Consider the following 14,819-nt stretch of genomic DNA (forward strand, 5'->3'; position numbering starts at 1 on the left):
ACTGTCTCCAGTTTGTTCCATCTTCACTATGCCAGTGCAACCCGAGAACTGAATGTTTATCTGAATGGTGAAGCATGAAGTAGAACCAGTCTGTCTTGGTCTGACCTTAGACTTCACACTGAGTTACCATGCCCACCTGAAGAAGACAGCAGCTAAAGTTAAGACGTGCAACAATCTTCTTAGAAAACTAGCAAGTTCATCATGGGTGCTCGTGCTCCAACTTCGCGGATGTCAGCTTTTGCCACCTCATATTCAGTGGCATTTGCCACCTTGTATTCTGTGGTATTTGGAGTCGATCGTCACACACCAAACTGGTGGATACACAGTTACATGTTACCAAGCGCATCATCTCTGGCACCCTGCGTCCAACTCCGCTCCTATGGCTTCCAGTTTTGAGGAATATTGCTCCTCCTTATATCAGACAAGGAGGTTGCCACTGGTAAGTTACTGGAGAAAGTATGCACCAACTCAAGCCTGCTGCTGCACAATAACCTTTTTAAACCACCAGCTGCATGTTTGCCATCACATCGCCCATTATTATTTGCCACACCAGGATGTTAGGGTGGAAACACTCTGGCGAGAGGAATGGATATCAGTTATAATCCCCAACCAGTCCCTCGTCGCCGACCCCACAATTTGCCTGCCTGGTTTTGACCTGCCCCGTCACCAATGATCCCTTTTGAACAGGTTCCGGACCGGGCAAGGTCTTTGTGCAGCTAACCAGTATCGCTGGGGCCTTTGTGACAGCCCTTTGTGCAGCTGCAGCCCAACACAGACAATGACATACATTGTCAAGGAATGCCTGCTGACTAGGGTCAGCGGTGGGGCCTAGAAGAACTGAATCATGCAACTGAAGATGCCATCACTTGGCTAGATGACTATACACACGCTAAATGATAAAATAATTCAACTCCAATCAAACTAAAATCCTTAGGAGTATGCACAAGAAACCTGTGTTTAAATCGCAATGGAGAAAAGGACTGGGATTACAGAGGACAAGTAAAGTAAATCTTATCCTACAAAGATCAGATCCTGATGCAGAAATTATTGGGTGAGTCTTGGGCCTGTGTTATGCAGGAGATCAGACTAGATGATCAAAATTATCTAAAAATCTATGAAAAGTGCTGAGACTTCTCTACTCCTGTTTTCTCTGGGAGGTGAGGGCCCTTAGCCCTTCCCAGGAGGCATTCAGCACCTTGCAGGACCAGGCCAACGGTGTCCAAATAGGAGAGCTGTTTAGAGAATGACAGGAGGAAAAGAAGAAAATTGCAGACTTGCCCCTTACTGCACAAATTTAAGGGTGACGTTAGCCTCATGTATTGGCTGCACTGAACACACCCAACTCTGGTGTCTGAAGAGAGGAATAAATGCCATAGCTGGATATTGGACGAGTAGCTTGGAAGTGGAACAAGCTGAGAGATCTGTACACATAGGAAAAGGAATGCAAATTTATGGCAAAATTCCCCTGTCAATTATATATGAAGCAAGTCATATTGAAATCATTGGGAGCCATTTAGGCATCTGAGGGTCGAATCTGAATCCTGCATGTTACAGGCATGTGGTCATGGCACTATAGTTAATAAGACTGAGTAATGTAAATTTTCATTAGCATTAAAAAAACCCTCTAAATATTCTATCCTTAGTGTAATTATAAATGTTAGTTAAAATCTAGGAAATTCCAGCATGGTGCCCTTATCCCCTTCATCAGTCTACACACTTATTAAAACAGACCTGTTTTAGAATATATATGATTTACATTCACTCAGAATGGTAGCACTAGGTCCCAAAGGATTAGCTGCTGATGGAAAATCTAGAAAAACTTTCTATTGAAAGGTCTTTCTGTTTGCATAGCAGAGATTTTTCTGGATTCGTCTTCTCCCTTTTATTTAAATTAATGGGAACATTGGTGTGAAAACAGGATCTTTGCTGCTTAGGAATTCAATGGCTCCCCCTACTCGTTCTTTACATAAAATGGCTTGAGCCATGGAGTTTATATCCAAATCCAACTCTGCGAGTGGATGAATTTCACGTTTCAATTCAAGCGTGGTTCCAATCATCAGAGGGCCCAAAACTCCTCACTGCTTTCTATTCTATTTAGCTTCCTATACGGCACCCTTAACCATACATCTGGGCACCTACCCAGATAGCCATGACCATGAAAAAAGGGCTTTTTCTTGTCTGCAGCGTAAGGCTTTGCCATCTCCTGTCAGATTCAGACTTAGTCACAATGATACGTGCATGCCTGGCCTCAGTTCTCTACACCAAGGTATGGAACTGCCTACCGTAAAATCTACAATTGGTTAAGAACGAACGATCCAATCAGCTCAGTGACACAGGCCACTGAAAGCCTATCACCTCACTGTCATGCTGTCTTACTGGCTCCCCATGGAACATTCGCTTTAGCTGAAGAATTGGATCATCATCTTCAGACCCTCCATGGGCCTGACCACAGTTACCTGGGGAGCTACCTCATACCACATGATCACAACTTCCTGTGATGGCTACCTTCCACTGGAAAAACAGAATTATCAACCTCGAGCATGAAATTTGTGTATGCAGGAGATGGAGCTTTCTCAGCACTTGGCCTATGAGTCTGGAACATAATCCCAGAAGAGATAAGAATGGCCATGAGCCTCTGCAACAGCAGACCAAAATGCAATCCCGCTCCTTTGACCTACATTTCTCATAATAATCCCCCACTTATAAAAAACTGAACCCATGAAAAGAACAAAAACAAACCCCGTGCAAACTAATCAGTACCCTATTAAAATGATGTAGCTAGATGGTCGTGGATATACCAAACTGGGGTAATCTCTTGACTACTCAGCCTCTGGGGAAAGAGTTAATAATTTCCATTTCCTAGTGGACATGTGTCTCAAATAATCATGAACAACCATGCTTATTTGTGTCCTTATTAGCATTCAGCAGAGTTGACATGGTCTGCAGAGACTGAACTACAGGGGGTTCCTCCAAGCCAGAGCTGAGGCATATTGATAGAGCAATGTGGAAACGTGCCCAGCTGCTGTCTGTGCTTGGCTTGGTTGGTAGATAAATAGACGATTTCAATGGACAATTGTTCCAACAACTTCTCTGTCTCTAGATACTTACCTGGCACTCATCTCCACAGGATCTGAGTGTATCACAGTCATTAATGGATTTTATCCTCTCAGCACCTCCATGAGAGAGGCTAGTATTATCACTATTTTACAGATGGCAGATTAAGTGACCGGCCCAAGATCACACAGGAAGGAGTTGGTTCCAAGTGGGGAGGTGGGGAGCAGGAAAGGGCGTGTTCTGCTTCCTACAGGTAGTGAGGAGCCCAGGGCTCCTCTGTCGATTGGAGGTTTCTCATAGGTGGAGGCTGGTTACTGTTTAAGAGTTGTAGCAGCTGTTTTGTCTCTTGTTTGTAATGCGCACTCCTGTCCGGTGTCAGGTGTTTCTAGGAGGGCAGGAAGATAAATATGACCTCGGAGAGCCTGTAAAACAATGTTTACAGCCACTTTCAGGCTGCAGCTAATAGCTGTTTCTGATTCCCTGGCGGTCTATTGCTGCTAGACAGGAAGAAGGAGTGATATCATCGAAGCCATCCAGCCCCTACATGTTTGTTGACTGTCAGGCAGAGTTTATATTCACACATTTATGATCACATGTAGTCAGTTTAGACTTTCACACACCATAATTCTGGGCGTCTCTTTTCTTGTGATACCCGCTCTCGTGGGTCCACAGTTTTGATTACAGCGCCTGTCTGGCATACCTGCGGCAGCACAGATATACAGCATTAAGCAATTTGGTACTAATAAGCAAAAACCGCTGAGTTTCTCCCCTGCCTCCAAACCACATCTAAAGCCACCAGAAAACAATACCATGCCCTTCCTTTCAGGAGCCAGGAAGTGGGGGGAGGGAAGAGAGGGTAGGAGAGTCACAAAGCAATGATGGATTGCTGTTGTGGGGTTGTGGCATACTGTCTCATGGCTTTACATCACTACATGTTGACAGTGAGCTGCGGCATTGCATATATCAACAGTGCAACCTCAAGAAGTCATGTCTTTATATCCATCCAGCATCACAAAGGATCTGATGACTCATTATCTCTTTTAAGTCCTTTGGCCAGTGACATATTACAAGGTCACTGAGATGAGGGAGAAGTCTGGGGGAAATATGGTACAGCTTCTTAATGAGCCTGTCTTTCATAGCTTTTTTTTTTTTTTTTAAGGCCCCAGACTCAGAGCTCCAAGATCAAGGTGGAGATTAACCTTCGATGAACCTTGAATGGCTGGGGGGATAATTATTGCAAACAGCTCCACATGTGGTTGCAGGCAAAGCACTGTCCTACTCCCCCATAATTTCCTTTGGATGTGGTCCTGGTAGTGGGCAGGTCAAAGCACCTGCTGTGGGTAGTCTGCTGACTGTCTTTCAAAAGGAGAAGGCTCTTGCTCCCAACCTCACTCTACCACAGTGGTCATTCAAGGCAGGCTGGGAAATGTGTCTTTGCTTGGAATACCTTTTGGCAGGTCGTCTGCTTCTGAGAATAATACACATACGTAAACAAGAGCCTGGAGCAATGTATGAACAGGAACGGAGAGCATGGCTTTGATAGATTAAACCATTGTCCCTGTTTAAGCTCCACAGAGACTTATTACCCTGTAGATCTATGGAAGGTTTTAGGAGCAGCCTCCACTTTGCTTGTATACTTGTTACAAAGGCCATCCCTAGATTGGGAAAAATAAATCATGTTTTAACTAATACATTTTTAAACACTACTGTAGACTAGCATATCTGGTCATAGTCATCTGGGAACATATTTTTAAGCATGACCTATTTTCTTAGTCTGGGTTGAACCTTAATGCTAATTTGGCATTTATGTTTCATTTTTTTTAAAATGGTGGCACATCAGTTGCTGTTTTCATTTATTTATTCCTTCTCTTGAGTCTTATTTTGCTTTGTCTATTCCCATGGTAAGCCTGAGATTTCAAGGCACTCTAGGTCACAGTATCACAGCATCTGGTCTAATTTGTCCCTTGAATTCCACATACCAGTATTTCACATGTTAGTTAGTCTTTATGTGCACCTGAACCCATTATACTTGATTGTAAAGTGTCAGTTGATGGCAAATTATATTCACAGACATTTACTGAACATAATTACTCAACAGGAACCATCAACCTGAATCAATTATCTATGGTGTAGGCATGTTTCCCTGAGGATTTTAAGAATGAGTAGGAGTAAATGTCATAGGAGTGCCAACAGTGCAAGAAGGTATTTAAGTTTGCAGGGCCACTTCCACCAGAATTTTATCTGTAATGTTAAGCTATAGGTAAAACAGATCTATCAATTGTATTGAATTAAATTAAACAGACGTATGTGATTACCTGGTAAGCTAATGAGCTACCAAAACGCACATGTTAGTAAGCAAAAACAATGTTGGGAAGTGATGTAGCATATAGGTTATTATGGTATATTATGATTCTTGTTGTTTTTATTACAGTAGTGCCCAGAGGACCTTATCAGGGTCAGGGCCCTATTGTAATGGCTGCTGTTCACACACACATAGGAGGATACAGTTTCTGCTCCAAAGAGCTTAGAATCTAAGACCCTGATCCTTCAATGACACTGGTAGATCCTGTGTTCACATGGAATTCTGACTTCACTGAGTCCCTATGCTGGCTCAGGTATCTACCCTCAATGAGCACCTTGCAGGATTGGGGCCTAAAATAACCAAGCAAAGAAGAATAGGAGTAGAGATTTGGTCCCATAAAGGGGGAAGTGCCAGAGACTGCTGGAAGTCCACTAGAGACTTTGCTAATGCTATTGATTATACGTGGAAGGCACTCAGATACTACAATGATGGGCAGCGCTGTAAAACCCCAAGAAAGATGGATAGCACTACACAGCTCTCCCTGTTCATATACACACAAATATTGCACTGTGGGGTAGTTCAGATGCATTATCTAAAAGTCAACCTTAACAAAGTCTAGAAAGCTAAAAATTAATAGTTAAGGCAACCAACAGTACATACTTCCACCCAAAAGCAGATGCCTCAACACTTACATAACCACCATATTCCAGAAAGATTGTACCTCCTCCATAAATCTGCCCCATTAGGGTGGGTGCCTTCCCATTTACTTGAAAATCCTCAGAAAATTCAAGCTTGGTTCAGAGATTGTGTGTTGAATTTTTTTGCATGAAAACAGCTTGAAGCCATTTACTGACTGGGGAGCTGGCCACGAGAGCCTGCCTCTTGGGTCCTAATGGACAGTGGGAAGTGTTTGTGTGTTGTGGGAGATGTACAAAAGATAACTTCAGCACCACATGCAAGGGAAAATTCTGATTATCCCAATTTCTGGAGTGGCTCACAACTGTGAGAGCCTACCTTAGGATAGACTGTCAGAAAATAGGGTAGACACCCCAAACGGGTGGTGTGTTCAATAATTAGATTTTACCAAGCCAGTACCAAATGTGAACTCCTGGATCACTGTACCAGTCTTACTATGGAGTCACAGAGTCCCCTAAAATGTTCCAGTCTATCTTGCCACCAAACTGGACTTAGTGATAAATGGTCATTTACACCAAAGATCACATCACATCAGCTTACTCCCAGTCCCAAGAGATTAATCACTTACCCCAGATCAATTGGTACTCTAGCTCTTACACCAAAGACAATGCTGGCAGCCAATTCTATAGCAAACTAAAGTTTTATTAGCTAAGAAAAGGAAATGAGTTACTGAGATGTTAAAGCAGTAAAATGTATGTACAGGTGAGTCACAGTCTATAATTCCAAATGGTAGCAGTGATATAATAGACTGCCAGTTTCCCAAAAGTCTCTGAGGGCTACCCAGAATAACTCTGGGGATCGCCATCTTCTCATTCAGTTATTCTGCCCTGTTACAATCCAAATCATCCAGAGATGAAGGATCTTTTCTTTAATCCATTCTTATAGCTGCGTCTCAGAGAAAACAAGCTGACAGTGTGACTACCCGGGTGAGCTTTTCCTTTGATGGCGAGTGAGGAATGCATTTTGAGTCGTTGACCTCCGATCTTCACTAAGGCTAAGATTTATAATCACTGGGATTTTTAGTAAAAGTCATGGACGGGTAACGAGCAATAAATACAAATTCACGGCCTGTGACCTGTCCATGACTTTTACTATAAATACCCTGACTAAAACTCAGCAGCTCCAGGGCCCCAGAGAGTCCCCGTTCTGGGTGGCCTCAGGACACTGCTGCTTTAGGGATCCTGAGGGCCAACTGGCCCCAGCTCCGGGCCCCTGGGACTGCCACTGCTCTGGGACCGCCACTGTTTGGGCAGCCTCTGGGGCCAGTGGCACCAGCTGCTGATCAGACAGCCCAGGGGCCAGCTGCTCAGGGCCACCGCACCAGCTGGCCCTGTGGTGCACCCCAGCAGCTGTCCACGCAGACGTCACGGAGGTCCTGGAAAGTCACGGAATCCGTGACTTCCCGATCTCCATGACAGACTCACAGCCTTAATCACCACACACAATGGACACTTGCTTTCAAATTAGCACTTTTCTGTTAAAGTTCTTCGTTTGCATTTCACAAGGCCTCTTTCTTGTCTGATGGGTTATTTAGTTACAGGGGTCTTTACAATGTAAATGTTTGCTATTACATTATAACAGGATACAGAGAAGTGAAAACAATCTATGTAACATCCCATTAGTTTTCATGATGTTTAAATGCCAAATACACTCTTATCCATTTAACAATTACTTTGATCTGTACTAATACACAAGTGAAGTGACGTGATGTGCCAGCATCACACTGATAACTCAATTTAATGTAAAATTATTATTACATCAGTTCTGATATATTTAGCTATGACACGGGAATGCCTTTGTTATCTGTGCCTTTAAATTTCTATGAATCTAGCACAGGGATAGCAGCCATTTTGCTCATAGAGTTGCCATTCTGTATCTGTTACAGAGGAGACACTGTTCTCTTATGGAGACTGTTCATTCTTGCTGCTGTTCATTCTTGTTGTTTTTCCTCTAAATTAAAACTCCCTCCAACTGGAAGTAAATATTTTCCTCGTTGTGTATGGAAATGCAGCATTAGCAAGTGTGTTTATCTAACAAGAGGATCATCTTTTGTTTTGCTGTAAGATCTAAATAATAATAAAAACCCAAGAAATGACAAGGATTTTTACACTCCTATCACCCAGTTGATCAGTTTGTTTTCAGCAGGGGAGATAACTCCCCAAAATTTTGATTTAGTGAGGCAAATTGGTAGCAACTTCAGCAGCAGAGTTTGTCTGTTTCTCTTTGTTTCTGTCTCTTTTATTCCTCAAACTGCAGCTAGCTATAAAAGCTGGCAGATGAGAATTAAGTGCAGTGATGCAGGTGTAAGGCCAACAATAAAATTCAGGTATGACCTGCAAAATACTCCCAGCTTGTTCAGTTTCACAAATACCCAGAACAGCAAAAGCCATTTCCTAAGAGGAGAAAAACCTGCTAGGAAAATGCAGACAGAGAATTTATCAAGTGTTTCTGTATGAAGCTTAATTCTTATGCTCCACAGTGGCAGCCAGCCATCAAGCCAACCTGCCTATTGTCCAAGTAATCGTATTCCCATGTGGATATTTTCTTCTACTGCAGACAGCCATTGTCTACAATCAATGGTAAAATGATGGCCCAAAAGATAATGGGGGAGGGTTTCAAAGAGGTGCATATAGCCCATTATTTTTACAGGACGTGCACATACTGTAGGTCTTGACAATGACTTTTCAAAAATTGCCCTAATATTATAGTGTGGGCACCCTTGTGGGTGTGGGCGAGCTTCCCGTGGAAGTAAACAAAGGATCGCTGCAGCACATAAAAAGCTAAATTCACCCCCAGCTGAAGCTTGCATAAAACCTCAAGGATGGTCCTGCTGGAAATGAAATCTGTATGTCTGGCAGAGGCTTAGGGTGGGGAGGTGGTTGGGCCATGGGCTGACCTGCAAAAGGATGAGAGCCCCTGTTGGTGCAGCAGGTTTAGTTGGCGTGGGCAGCTGCACTTTACATCTGCACTTTGCCACCTGGGTTGCTGAATTTGTCACTACCACTTCAGTGTCAGTGAATTCCAAATATTTAAGCCTGTAAAGGTAAATCACAAAATGTGTCTGTCACATGAGATTCCCCACTGAAATGTAAATCATAAACCCTGTAGAAATCTTTCCTTTAGATTATATATCCCTGATTCAGAGCAATCCGGATCATTTGGTAAACAAGGTGCACACAGACAATATTTACTATGTTTTAATATGGGTAAATGCATATATCTAGGAACAAAGACTGTAGGCCATTCCTACAGGATGGGGGACTCTATCCTGGGAAGCAAGGACTCTGAAAAAGATTTTGGGGTTGTGATGGATAATCCACTGAATATGAGCTCCCAGCTCAATGCTGTGGCCAAAAGCGCTAATGTGATCCTCGGATGCATAAACAGGGGATCTTGAGTAGGAGCAGAGAGGTTATTCTATTTCTTTATTTCACATTGGTGTGACCGCTGCTGGAATACTGTGTCCACAATTCAGAGGATGTTGATAAACTAGAGAGGGTTTAGAGAAGAGCCATGAGAATGATTAAAAGATTAGAAAACTTGCCTTCTAGTGAAATACTCAAAGTGCTCAATCTATTTAGTCTAACAGAGAAAAAGTTAATGGATGATTTAATTACAGTCTGTGAGAGTCCTCCTGGGGAACAAATATTTAATAATGGGCACTTCAATCTAGCAGAGGAAGGTATAACTTAACCCAGTATCTGGAAATTTGAAGCTACACAAATTCAGACTGGAAATAAGGCATAAATTTTTAATGGTGAGAGTAATTAAGCACTGGAACAATTTACCAAGGGTCATGGTAGATTATCCATCACTATTTTAAAATCAAGATTGGATGTTTTTCTAAAAAAATTATGCTTTAGGAATTATTTTGGAGAACTTCTATGGCCTGTGCTATGTAGGAGGTCAGCCTAGATCACAATGCTCTTGGCCTCTATAAACTATGACTATCAAGGACTCCACAGAGGGCAAGACCATGCCAAGCTCTGATGTGAGTGTGCAGTTGCAACTCACTGCCAACACAGACTGCATGAAGGTCAAAAGAAGCACAACCCCTCAGTTTATTCAGAGACTCTCAAAAGTCTGAAAACCCTGAATCCAGAGTCTATCTTTAGGAAACATTGTGAATCCTTCCTCTTGGAGGAAGTCTTTCCACCATAAGTGATGTTCACAGTATGAACATCCTGTTAATCCCAAATCCCTACCAATCAAAAGAAAAAAAAAAACCAACCCCAATCAGAGTTTTGACATGAAAAAGGGGGAAGTGACAGACTCCATGAAGTCTGCTAAGGATTTCACTGTTGTTACTGATTTTATGAGGAAGGCACTCAGAAACACATAGGTGCTTAACTCCTGTTGATTTCAATGGGAATTAAGATTTTCAAAAGTGCTTAATTCCTATTGAAATTAACAGAAGATAAGCACTTAGGAAATGGGAGAAGGCGGGGAGCAGTAGGGTGCATTGGGACTTGATGGGTAGGACTGCCGGCTGGGAGAAAACACAGTAACCTTTTCCTTATTCATGCTCTCCAGCGTCCAACCAACAGACGTGTGACACCAGCCATCAAAAGGTGTGATAAGTAACTGCAATGTGGAACGCCTGTATATCATTGTGTTGTCAGCATAATTTGCAAATTATAATGGTTTTTTACTATAAAAGCCTGTTTTTAAAGGATTTTCTTTTCACTCTGAGTGAAACCATTTGCCAGAGAAACCTGGAAAAATAAATTGTCGCATGAAACCGAGAAGTTCTCCACACACTGTGCTGCAGCATCCACTGGGTGGCACTATTGTGCTGCATTCTCAGGACCAGCATGTTAATTGCACCCTGTGGCAGTGGGTAGTGGACATGCGCTGAGACTGGATGTGGAATGGCCCTCTAGCCAGGCCCAGAATGATCCTGGTGGGCAACTGCCAGCAGGTCATTGAGTGCCTGCTCCCCAGCAAACCTCTCCTGTTTCCCCCAGTGATTTACCAGAGTTTGGAACAATTATGTATGACCAGTGGTGTTGTCTCAGCAACAAGTAGGTCAATAGTTGTGAACAAAAAGTGTATATAAGTCTTAGAACGCTGCCACTTGCCTTAGATGACCACATCAGATTTGCAGTTAGCTCTGGTCAGTTTTTAAAGCACTGGGAAATGCTGGGGTAATGGTACCACGTCATGTATATATTCAAAGCATTGCACAGATAAACATGTCACTCTTCATGCACCCCTGGGTAAGTATGATCATCGCCCCCACTTTACACACCGGGAAGAGGGCGAAGACCACAGTGACTTACCCACAGCCCCTCAGGGAGTCAGACCTGCCAATTCCCAACTCTGTGAAAAGTCCTTCATGCCACAGAGAAGTACTGTTTGGCCAAGGTAAAAAAGGCCGGTAATTATATACCATCACAGTAATTCCCCAGTCATTTTGATCAGCATAGGGGAGTGGGCAGCGCCACGGCTCCTCCCCTTGCACATTCCTTTTTTGTCCCTCCCCTTCCCACTCACTCAAAGTAGAGTGGGTATTGGGCAAGTAGTGGGCGAGCTAGGGAAGTCAATGAGATCAAACAGGTATAACTGGGGGGCGAAACTGGGCCCAGTGTGCAGTGGCAATATGTACATATCCCTAAGCCAACAGGCACAGTACTTTTATTCTTATATCATTATTTGTCCACAGTTAATATATGTATCATTTTAATCCCTGGTAGACTGAGAAGACAGCAGGAACAAAGTGGGCCGACGTCTAGTTTGGACAGGAGAGCATCTCTTCAAACACATGGAAGACTTCAGGATGGACACAACAACAACCTACTGGGACATGGGTGTACAAAAGGCTGCAGCAGCTAGTTGGACACACATCTTGTTGCACAGTTTAACACTTGTCTCTGTGCACGGCTTGATATTTCACCTTTTCCCCTAGGAAAACTGACTCCTACAAAAAGTGCAATCCCATTGCTGAGTTCAAAGATACAAAGCTCACAGATTGGGAGCTCAATTTACACAGATGACACTGTTTCTCTTTAGACTGTACTACCAGAAAAATTACCATCAGCAGCAAAATATAAGGGTTTTATGTGTTGACCCTCCTTTTGTAACATCTTCAAAATCCTGGAACAAAACTTGAAAGAATTCATTTTGACATAGTCTCCAAGATTGGCAGGTTTCTGGTTACTTGCAAGATACAGTGCTATGTCTGGGCCAGCTTTGTCCTTAAAATCTTACCTTAGCAAATGTTAAAGGAAATACTCTGCCATCTCTGTTAATTAAAACAACCTACTTAAATATAGAATTTCAGGAGACTGCTAAACACAGCCCAAACTTTGCCATCAAGGTCATAAAGTATGTATACAATGTAAATATATTAATGTAGTGTGAAATAGACCAAATATCTAATACTTTCGTTTAACTACCTGAAATGAGTTGAAGGAGTCATAGCATGAATGTATGTATTCACATTGTTCTTTAACTTTTTGCATTCTGCTTGATAGTAGAAGATCTGATCCTAGTCTCATTAAAGTCAATGAGAGGTTTGTTGTTCATTTTAGTGGAAGCAGACTCAGGCACATGGATAGTGTATTATTATGAAGGTTAAAGATCATAGGCTGCGCAAGTGAGAACTCAAAATCTGAGACCTAAAATTGTTAGAAATTTGCTCATGTACATAACATTTAGAGAGAAAGATGTTATAAACTGTGAAAAAGTAATGTCTGTGTTTCCAGTGATCTGTTCTGGTTAAGAATTGTCTTGGGTAGGGAAAAATACATCCACTTACTTAGGAGTAACACTGATACATAACAGTTTTTTAAAAAAAAAATTATGGACACCTCCATATATTTATAGTATTTTCATAATTTGGTACATCCACATTTTGTTAATAAATGCATGATTGTTCTGCTGTGTCCTTTTAATATTTTTTAAGATCAACATCTGTAAGCAAATGTTCATTTTCAACTTTTTTAAAAAATAAATTAGACTTTTTGGAAGTGATAAGAAGCACATTTTATTTAAAGCATTCTATTTTATTGTATTGATTATAGCTTAATTTTTTTACGCAAAGCCTCTTTGTTTTTTATAATTGAGTCTATTTTTAGATTTGGTTGCACATTACATATAATTTTTTGGCATAAAACATTCATAATTTAGATTCTTGCAGCTCCACAAACTGATAGAGCTTTCCCATGAAGAACTTAGCAGCTTACAAGTCTAGTGTAGTGAAATAAAATTATTTTAGATCTGTCATCTGAAAATGATGTTTGTTAATTGCTTAGCTGTGGCATAGCTTGGAATAAACAGGATCAAGACAAGGAGCAGAGTTTTTCTGGGCCTGTAGAAGGCAGCTTTCATTGTCCAAAATAAACTTTTTTGCTTATACTTTTTTTTAGAATGACCTTGTTCTTGCTTAACGTTTGTTTCTCTTGGGAGGAAGCACAGCTGATACCATTTCATGTGGTTTCTAGAGACTTCCATATTCCTACTGTAGTTTAAATGAACATACAGGAAATGGTCCTGAAAGTACCCATATGAGTGACTTTACTTCTTTGCGTAGTCCCATAGAAGTGAATGGGACCACTCACATGAGTAAATATTTGCAGTCTCAGCCCTATCTATGATTACAAGTATGTCATGCACTATTTATGTTTAAGTTGAAAAGAGCATGACCAATCCAGAACAATGGCTATACACATTGTAATTATGATTGTTTTGGGTGAAATTACATTTCTATTACCATTGCCCATATTCGGTCTGGAGCAGCATTGGCAACATAAGGGATTCTGCATCCATGGAGTGAAATGTAAGGAAAGTAATGATCCACTCCAAAATTTCTTTATAGCAAAATTTCTTCAGCAACCAATCATAGCCTAAACAGAGGATTTCTCCTAAAGGTGGAATTTAATTAGCAGCAGGAGCATATGGTCTGGTCCTGCAAGGTGCTAAGACCTCAGTTCCCATTATAGTCAGCTGGAGACAAGGGGGCCTGATGCCTTACAGTCTGTTGCCAGGTGTTCGGTGTCCTGACACCTCACATAGGGTTGCCAGGTGTCCAGTTTTCGACTGGAACACCTGGTCGAAAAGGGACTCTGGCTGCTCTGGTCAGCACCACCGACCGGGCCGTTAAAAGTCAGCAATGCTGCTCCGGTCAGCAATGCTGCCAGGCTAAGGCGGGCTAGTCCCTACCTGTCCTGGCACTGCACTGCACCCCTGAAGTGGCCAGCAGGTCTGGCTTCTAGGCGGGGGGGAACACAGGGCTCTGGGCTCTGCGCGCTGCCCCCACCATGAGCACTGGCTCTGCAATCCTATTGGCTGGCAACCATGGACAATGGGAGTTGAGTGCTTGTGGACTAGAGCAGTGTGAGGAGCCTCCTGGCCCCCACACCTAGGAGCCAGAACTGCTGGCTGCTTCCGGGGCACAGCGTGGTGCCAGGACAGGCAGGGAGCCTGCCTTAGTCCCACTGCGCCGCTGACCAGGAGCCGCCCAAGGTAACCCCAAGCCCCAGCCCTGAGCCCCCCAAACCCAGATCCCCCTCCTGCACCCCAAACCCCTCATCCCCAGCCCAGAGCCCACACTCCAACGCCCTGCCTTTATCTGCAGCCCGCTCCCACATTCCGAATCCCTTGGGCCCCACCCCCACAGCCTGGAGCCCCCTCTTGCACCCCAAACCCCTCATCCCCAGAACCTGCACCCCAAATTAGAGCCCACGCACCAGCCCAGTGAAAGTGAGGGAGGGAGGGAAGGGGACTGTAGTGACTGGGGCGGGGGGGCCTCATGGCAGGGGCGGGG

The 14,819-nt window shown here is 43.0% G+C and overlaps 1 protein-coding gene across 4 annotated transcripts in view; it reads left to right on the forward strand.

Annotated features, from left to right (window-relative positions):
- Nucleotides 1–13,411, forward strand: part of STK32B (serine/threonine kinase 32B) — a 251,940-nt gene extending 238,529 nt beyond the window's left edge. For all 4 annotated transcript variants that reach the window (XM_048848884.2, XM_048848883.2, XM_048848886.2 and 1 more), the window contains one exon: nt 11,749–13,411. In XM_048848884.2, the coding sequence (XP_048704841.2) occupies nt 11,749–11,787 (39 nt within the window). In that variant the 3' untranslated portion in view covers nt 11,788–13,411. The remainder of the gene's footprint in view (nt 1–11,748) is intronic.
- The last annotated feature ends 1,408 nt before the right edge of the window (nt 13,412–14,819 follow it).

Source organism: Caretta caretta, chromosome 4 (genome assembly GCF_965140235.1).
Source record: "Caretta caretta isolate rCarCar2 chromosome 4, rCarCar1.hap1, whole genome shotgun sequence".
Classification (NCBI taxonomy): Eukaryota; Metazoa; Chordata; order Testudines; family Cheloniidae; genus Caretta; species Caretta caretta.